The sequence below is a fragment of the Pagrus major genome, chromosome 11 (genome assembly GCF_040436345.1).
Source record: "Pagrus major chromosome 11, Pma_NU_1.0".
Lineage (NCBI taxonomy): Eukaryota > Metazoa > Chordata > Actinopteri > Spariformes > Sparidae > Pagrus > Pagrus major.
This window is the reverse complement of record NC_133225.1, coordinates 21,766,755-21,776,087: the sequence shown is the minus strand read 5'-3', so window position 1 is coordinate 21,776,087 and position 9,333 is coordinate 21,766,755. Positions and strand designations below refer to the sequence as shown.

Below are 9,333 nucleotides of genomic sequence, written 5' to 3'. Positions count from 1 at the left end.
ACCATGACTCATTTTTTTGCAAGCTGCCTCCACTCCCTGATCATGTCCGTGTCACTTTCTTTCTCAGAGCACTCATTGCTTCCAGAAACCAAAAACAATAGCTGATAAGGAACTTTTTGTCCAATTTAAACAGCATTTGTTGCTTAAAATCTGTGAATTTACCAAAACACATGTACTTTTAGTACATAGAAGAGCTGAAATCTGATTGTTGTCACTTCTTAATGCTCAACAACTGAACAAAAACAAAATAAACTGTTTTTATACCAGCTGGTACCTCTTGTAGTATAAATGAAAAAGAGGAATGAAGATGATGACCAACAGTGTAGATAATGAGTAAGGCCTTCATCATTACAGGAATTCAATTTGTTGTCATGTTGACAACAAATTGAATTTCATGTTCGCGTCTCATCTTGACATTTTCCGCCTGCAGATCCTGGATAGAAGAATCTGACGTCAAACCCATTAATTTTATGTTTCCTGGAGCAGCTTTATCATCATCATCCACACAATAAAACTACAGTTGGGAAATATATCACGTAGCTTTACAGCATCCTTTTTATATCCTTGAGATTCAAGTCAAGTTTGTAGATCGTAAAAAGTCCAATTTAAGAGTCTCAAGAACATCTATTCCTTACTGGAACATGAGTGCCCTTTAAGTTTGGCGCATGTTTGATATGTGTCTCATCAGGTCAGAGGTCTTATCTTTCCTAGGTTTACAACACCTTCATTAGCTTTGTTATTGGTCATCTTGATCAGCTGATTAGTTTCAGTGTTTGCTTTCTATGGTATGTGTCTCTAGGTTCTCATTAAATACAGCTGGTCCGTCTGTTCCAGGAAGGTGTAATCTGCTGAGCAGTCGTGTGGCCGCTCAAGTCGGTTGGCGTGGAAAGATCACACTCAATTACGCTGAGAGAATTCAGATTATTTCTGACCTTTGTTAACAATGGCAGAGAGGCAACTGTTTTGCTTTCCAGGAACCACAAAACTATATGAAGAGACTGTATCTAAGAATTCACATTTTAAGGAGCACTTAGAAATATTAAACCTTTGGCTAATTTATTTGTTTAAAGTATAGATGCTCTTCATTCCCAGGAGCTTTGTACACTGCTCCTTCTGTGCTTAGACTTACAACTGCAAAATCTTTGTGACTTTAAATCATTCTGTAAACTGGGTGCTGTCTCTCTTGTTTTGGCCTATTTTAAAACCTTGATGCGTTTGTCTCATTAAAGGGGCACTATGTTGTTTTTTCGAGAAGAAATTCAAACTCAGAATTTTAATATTTACAATATTAATGAGGTAATAATACAAACTCAGAAATATTTATATTTTCCATAACTGATAAACAAGCTGTTCTCAGAGGAAAATAAGGTCCCCAGAACACTGTTTGAAGCTAGAAAGGTGGCAGGGTCCGCCAAATATAAACAAAGTAAAACAGTATGAAATTGTGTCGTCCTTTAAGGTCAGTTTGTTTATTCAGTTTATTAAGGCATAAAAAGTCAGTCAATAAAGATCTTTCAGAACTACATAGTGCACCTTTAAGTTTTAGGTCGTAGCTTTTTATTTTATGGTTTAAGACAGCTGTTTTGCTGTTTTAAGTTGCCATTTACATTGATTTTAGGAAGAAATATTTCCCATGATTGTAATAGAAAATGTTATTGATGATTTTCTAATTGCATTTCTGTTTTTTGTGGACATGCAAAGACATCAACAATCAATAAATAGTGTCTGTTTGGATTTTGTCTAAGCTTTTGATGACTTAATGTAGTTTTATATAACTACTAAAATTACAAGTCTGTTTTCAGTCTATCTCTTAAAAAACATACTGTTTGTCAGTATGTGGGCCAAATCTGTCCCTGCTCCAACAAAATATTTGGTTCAATGAGAAGTCTGACTCAAAACTTTTACATACTTCTTCACAAATCAACTTTAGATAAAAACATGAATACATTACTCATGTAAATCAAACTAAGCCTGACCCTCTATTTTTAAAGATAATCAATTCTCACTGTGGACAGAGGTATGCAAACTATGTTGGTCATTCAGCACATGGTGCTAAAGTGCACTCAAATAACCCTATCAGATAAATAGAGTCAACCACTTGATTTACATGTGCAGCATAGCTATATGAAAGGCAATGTCGGTCAGTTGGCTGGTCCACCACACAGAAATATCTCAACAACTATTGGATGGGTTGTGATAAAAAATTGTAACAGATGTCAGTGTTACCCAGAGGATGAATCTGACTTTTTCATGTAAATTGTAATTTGCCCAAAACTTTGGTTAAAGACCAAAACCCCGCACAACTAACAACATTCCCCAAAGTCTCAGCTCTACTTGTGTTTAGTGCTAATATATAAGCATGCAAACACAAAAAAAGTAAAATGTGCAAATCGTAGGCATTATGGCAGCTAAATATCGAAATATGTTAGCATTGCAAATGAGTTTTACAGTAAAATAATGTGATGTGTACAAAAAAGGGTCACCCACCCTCAGATAAGAACCAGTTTTAGGGCACTTAAAGGGTAACTCCATCAAATTTTACACATTTAAGTGTGTTTACAGGTCTTCGGGAGTACTACTGTATACAATACGGAAAATAGTAGTATAAAGCATTTTGCGGCTCCAGAGGAAGCTGCATGTCATGAAATAAAATGCCTCCAGTGATGTCACTTAGTGGCCTAATTGCATTGTGGGTAATGTAGGCACACAGTTTTGAAAAGGAAGAAGAAGTGGAATTAAAAGGGAGATATCTCTGGTTCTGTTGTATTAATTTTGATTCAAATGTCTATAATGAGTCCAACAGTGTTTGAGGAGAGCAATGCTAGATGAGTGGACTGCTTTTCAAAACCTGGCCCCTACATTACCCACAATGCAACTTAGACACTGAATGACATCGCTGGAGACAATTTATCAGATTACATGCAACTTCCTCTAGAGTTACAAAAGGCCTTACACTGTAGAACTGCACTGGCCTTTGGATTGAAAACCAAATGCCCACAGACCTTGAAGCAATTATCAAGTGTTTTCTGCATCTCTGAGCAGTTTCACTTCCCTTTTAGGACTAAAAATATGAATGTAGAATAATTTGAAAATAAGAGGTTTAGAGTTATGAGGAAATGAAAGAAGACAAGAGTGGGAAAAAAGGCATATTAAAGAGGAACAAGAGAAATACTACAGTTGGCCCTTTGTCTCGTCACTTCAAAATCCTTAAATCAACTTTGTTTTCTAATCCCGCCTCCTCACCTATATTTACTACTACTTAAGGAAACTTGGAAATGCACCAATGAGATTAAAGGGGTGACTTACCCGGCTGCTTGCCCTTCATCTCACACTGTAGTCTGCTGAATCAAATGCCTATGTGTTGTCTTCACGATAACAGTTAGAGAGGGGTACCGCTTCCTCTCTCCATGACTCTCTGGACTACAATATCAGCCAGACCTGAGCCAGAAAAACAGGAAGCGCTGCTATTCATCGGGAAACCAGTTCCTGCAGGACCAGACACACACTTTCTGAGGGTTCAGCAACATACCATGTGTCACTAGAATCATTTTCCTGGAGCGTTTCCTGCTTTTTTTCTTTTTCTTCTGTTTCATTGGCTTCCCGCTTTAAACTGCAGTTGCTATGGATTTAGAGAATGTGGAAATACAGAGATGTTTGCAAAACCGCCGCTCAACTGTTAACTGTCTGTCAAAAGGTGTAAAGGACAACAAAACATTCCCATTTTCCCAGGAGAAATCAGTCAAAGCATGGAGATCTCTGGAGAATTTGGACAGTCCTGACCCCAAAACAGAGGGCCCTAAAACTGGATACGGACCCAACAGGAAACAGCAACACATCAACGTTAATATTGGGGGTAAAGTGTTTCATATACCCAAACAGTGTGCCTTAAAATATCCTCAAACCCGAATAGGCTCATTAGCCCTCTGCAGGGACAAAACAAAACTCCTCACGCTGTGCGACGACTACTCCGTACGCAAGGATGAGTTCTTCTTTGACCGTGACCCTTCCTTCTTCCACCACATCTTCAATTTCTACAAAACTGGGGTGCTGTCGATCATACGGGAAATGTGCCCCATCAACTTCGAGGAGGAAATCGCATACTGGGGCCTGAGCTTAAAGGACACGCAGCTCTGCTGCTGGATCGTGTTCCAGGAGAAGGTCGATGAGCTGAGGGACAATCTGAAGGTGGAGAGAGAGCTGTTGGCTGAGATCGAGACGAAGTATGACAACGCGCTTTTCAAGGACATGATGTTTGGAAATATACGGAAGACTCTGTGGAACATTGTGGAGAATCCGTATTCGTCAATTCTAGCAAAGGCTTTCAGTGTGGTCTCCAACCTTTTTGTGCTCTTCTCCATCCTCGCAATGACTCTCAACACTGTGGAGGAGCTTCAGGAGTATAGAATTAACAACAGAACCCACATGGATTGGGTGGAGATGATCACCATTGTGTTCTTCACCTTTGAATATTTAATTCGCCTTGTCACCACTCCTAACATCTACATGTTTTTGAAGAGTGGACTCAATTTTGTGGACATGGTGGCAGTCATGCCTTATTTTGTCCAGATAGTCTTTGAAGTCTTTGGTGACACTGAGGACATGAATGCACAGGAAGACCTCAGGAACATGGCTCGGGTCAGCCAGGTCCTCAAAGTCGTCAAGCTGCTGCGGATCTTTCGGATTTTGAAGCTGGCTCGACACTCAACAGGCATGAGAGCGTTTGGGTTCACTCTGCGGCAGTGTTACCAGCAGGCCTCGTGCATTTTCCTTTTCATTGCCATGGGAATCTTCACTTTCTCTGCTCTTCTTCACTCAGCCGAGAGGGAAACTGAGGGATCTCCTATCAGCAGTATCCCATATGCCTGGTGGTGGGCTGCGGTGAGTATCAGTGGCTGAATGAGTCAATGTCTCACTCCAGTGTCTTGGCCTCAGGTTTTACCCTAATCCACAAACATCTGTCCCCTCACCTGTCTTCTTCCTCTGCATACACCTGCTTTAGAAGACAAATATGACATGGTCAACAATACCATCACCAAGGAAAGGAAACTAAGAGGAAAGCACACTGACACAATAACAGCTTGTTTTACTAATTACAATATCTCCTTTTAGCAAAACTAAGAATGTCCCAGGAGCATGAAAATGTAATCACTGAAGTCTATATCCTCACTTCTCTTGCTGTTTGATGGAGAAAGAACCCAAATTTCTATTAACCCAGACCAGTTTGCATGTTTGTTACAAGTCGTTACATGTAACTGTTTGCTAGTAAATCCTGCTGAAAAATTGTGATTCAAAATCAGCTTGAAGCTAATGAATCACCTGCCACAACGACAACGAAAAATAAAACCACGAGTAGCCCATTTGAAACTTGGGCTGCATGAGACTGCTTTATCTGCTGTGTGTGGCTTTGGTGGGCATGTTGTGAACAACCTGAGGACAGACATGCATGTTCTCTGTTACTCTCTGAATATGGATTTGGTGGGTTAAGAGGACAGTGGCAGCTTAGTTGTTTAGAACCTGGTCTCAGAAAGTTCTCATTTTGAATATTTCACATAGACAGCTGTTGTCCTTTGTAAATGCTTTGCTGATACCAATGCCTCAATATGACCTACATAAACAAACAAGATCATGAGCATGGAGATTAGTTAGTTATCCTTAATGCCTGTCATCAGGTCGATTCCCCGCTAACATTACTAGGGAATGTTGATGATTTTAGCTTTCTCAACAAAATTACTATTACCGAGCAACTGAAACTTTTAGCTGTAGATACATGTAAGCTAACGTTGTTGTAAGAATGCACTAGCCAGATTGAGATCATTATGAAAACAGGCGGTTGTGCTCATACTGCTTTTGTCCACAGGGGTCGCCAGAATCAACAAACAAACACCCCCCCAAAAAAAAACAAACAATGGAAGTAAACTTAATTTGCTTCTCCCACTAAATAGTTGATAAAATCCTTCCATTTACTTAAGCTTATCCTTGTAATCATTGTAAAGACACACTGATAACACACTGAATAATATGGAACTGTTGACTTCCCTCTCTTAGGTCAGCATCTCTACTGTGGGCTACGGGGATGTGGTTCCTGTCACTATACTGGGTCGCATTGTGGCCTTCGGCTGCATCTCATTTGGAATCATCCTTAACGGCATGCCGATCTCTTTCCTCTTTAACAAGTTCTCTGATTACTACTCCAAGCTAAAAGCCCAGGAGTACAACACCATCTTATTGAAGCGGCGCTTTCTGCTAAACAAGCGCCTCCGGCGCAAATTGGACATATGTTTTCATCCCTCGGAGGAAGACAATAATACAGAGAGCGGCAGCCACTGTGAGTGCCCACACTTAAATGAATCTTAAAATGACTTGTGATAATGTGTGGGTTGTCTTCAGTGTGAACATGCTGCTTGGTAAGCTTTACACTGAGTCTTCGTGCATGACAATGTGTTTTCTTCACACATTAAATAACCGTAAGAGGAGGATGTGGGATAGAAAGGAGACAGGATGAGGAAGTGGAGGGTATCTTTGCACAGATACTGTTACCATCACTCCTTTGTCTTCAGCGTGAATAAGCTGCTCGGTAAACTTTACTCTGAATCTTCATGCACATCAATGTGTTCGCTTCACACATCAAATAAAAGCAGAAGGATGTGAGATAGAAAGGAGACAGGAAGAGAGAGTTGAGTGTTTATTTGCACAGATACTGTTACCATCACCCCTTTGTCTTCAGCGTGAATATGATACATGGTAAACTTTACACTGAGTCTTCATGCACATCAATGTGTTCGCTTCACACATCAAATAAAAGTACGAGGAGGATGTGGGATAGAAAGGAGACAGGAAGAGGAAGTGGAGGGTTTCTTTGCACAGAAACTGTAACCATCACTCCTTTGCAGTGACCACCACCATAACTCACTTTGACTTCTCGTCAAACAGACGGTTAAACCACAGACGAAAGGAACTGATGCTGATGTCAGGAAAAAACTCAACTTGAACTTAATACTTGTCAGTCTTAAACGATTAGTGCCTGTAAATGGATAGAAATGCTCCACCTAAGTGAATGTTTGAATATATAAACACACATGCCTGTTTACTATCAATACTGTCATGGATGTTATGTGGTAACTTTCTAATTGAAGCAGATGAATTGCATGACCTGTAAAAACGCCTGTTGTTGTGTAAAGCCCCCGAAAAGTCAGTCAACATGTGGAAACAGCTTGACATTAAAAAGACATTTTGGTTGAAAGAAAAACTTGAGTTTGTCACACGGTGTTGAGAAACAGCCCTTTTTGCTTCGTTAACACTTCTTCCTTTTGCATTGAATTGTTTTTATAATATATTTGAGTTAGCTTACCTCACCTGCCCTGTTATAATTGCTCTGTTTGAATATGTTGTCATGTTTCTACATTAAGATGAATTAAATCTGAACACTGGACATCATCCCCTGCCATCTGATGACTAATTTGTCACACTGTGGGAGGAAACACCCTGCTTGAGGCTTCCTCTGCAAACTATGAAACATTTTAATACCATTTCCTGTGACCTGAATTGTGCATTATGTGCCTGACTGCTCACTGGATGTTGCTTTAAAGTGCCTAAACTGAAAGGTCGGATCGATGACATTTGGAGACGCGACAATTTTTATTTATTCCAAATCGTTACACTATTATTTAAGTGTAAAATGCTGACAGTTTGAGAAATATGCTTTTTTGCATTCCAGCAGAGGGTGAGGTGAGAACATCAATACCACTCTCATATCTTTGCATTGAGAATAAAGCTACAACCAGCATCCTGTTAGCTTAGCTAGCTATGTAGCTTCTCCCTGTGATCTGATCTTGCCTTTGCATCTACACCTGCTATTTTTAATGCAATCTCGGTCCTGGCGAATTTGAGGCGGCTCCAAATCAGCCCCAGACTCCCTTAAAAAATCTGAGTTTTGTGGGTTGTTGAGTTTGCGGAAACTTTATAAACCTTAGTTGTTTAGGAGAATACTGCAACACTGTTTTGCTGTGAAGCTCCAGAAATGTTTTGTGGGCCCCGACTTTCCATGGGTATGTGGGTGAATAAATAATGGCTGAATATTCATTTTTGGGTGATTGTAGCCTTAAAGGTTAGGTCTAGTAAGTTCACTTCCTTCTCACATCATGTTTTCATTTCAGCTTGAAGACTTCTGACCCAACCGACACTGAATCAACTCACATCACTCAAAGGACTGCAAAATGAAATATAGCTTCAGCCTACCCATGACATTAATAGAGAAATGGTGCAAACAAAAGAATAGATTAAAACATATAAAAGTGTCTGAGCCATTATGACACTTAAGAACAGCTTCAGTGCTCCTTTGGGAGCCATCCTCCAACTGTCCTTGTAGTGGCAGATGAGAAACTGGGTCATGATCATGACATGTGATTAGATTTTGGAATATCCCTTGCAGTCCCAACTGTGCTCTAATTGAGCTTGAGGCTGATAAAAGACCAATGTTTGATGCACCATTTTAAATGAGCAACAGGTGCTGCCACAGTTCACCCAAGGCCACAGAAGGGGCCTGAGTGAGACATTTGTAGGTTCTTAAGAGCACATCCAAGAATGAGAATAATAAGTGACAAACCCAGGATGATCATAAAGGTAAAAGGATGGTCCATAGGGGCGTGGGGACCCTGGACCACGGGTATAAAATGGGGAGAATCGGCGAGAGATCTCAGTTGCCCCGGGGTAGCTCACGGATGTATATTTTCTGTTTTTGGGAATAAACACCTTTTGGACTGAGGACCTGCTGCTTTGCCTTTGATTTTTTGGACTTCAACCTTGAGCGGATTTTCAGAGTCAGATAGTGCATTAATTGGAAAGATAAGAAAAGTAGTCTCCCACTACATCCTTTGTCTTCATCTTATTACAGTCATGTTTTTGCTCATGTGTGAACTCTCCTCTTTTTCACTTTTATTTCAAATTTGAATTTAAAGTGTGTATGCACGTGTTTGGTGAGGTGATAAAATCCATCTTTTTTTTATCGAATAAAAGATATTGAAATCTGCTAGATCTGGATTTTTATTTGGATCCACATCAAATTGTACTCACTCATAGATACCAGCGATATAAATATGGCAGATTTTTTTTTTTTATCAAGATCCATGCATCGTTCCCTGAGAAATTTACAAAAATGTTGAAAACCCCCATGTCTCGAAGTGTTAGAGAAAGTGAGAAAAAGTTCCTGGATCTGTCCCTCAATCCAGATCCACACCAAAAGTTAATGGGGGTTGTTCTGGACTGAGACACATCCCCCATCCAAGTTTTATGGAAATCCATTTTGTAGTTTTTGTGTAATTCTGCTGAAAGACCAAC

At 39.9% G+C, this 9,333-nt stretch overlaps 1 protein-coding gene across 1 annotated transcript; it reads left to right on the top strand.

Annotated features, from left to right (window-relative positions):
* Window positions 1–3,621: 3,621 nt before the first annotated feature.
* LOC141004807 (potassium voltage-gated channel subfamily V member 2-like) lies at window positions 3,622–6,392 on the top strand. Its single transcript, XM_073476470.1, has 3 exons — window positions 3,622–4,878; window positions 6,046–6,325; window positions 6,388–6,392. Exons 1-3 carry the CDS (start codon window positions 3,622–3,624, stop codon window positions 6,390–6,392), a joined length of 1,542 nt encoding a protein of 513 aa, XP_073332571.1.
* The last annotated feature ends 2,941 nt before the right edge of the window (window positions 6,393–9,333 follow it).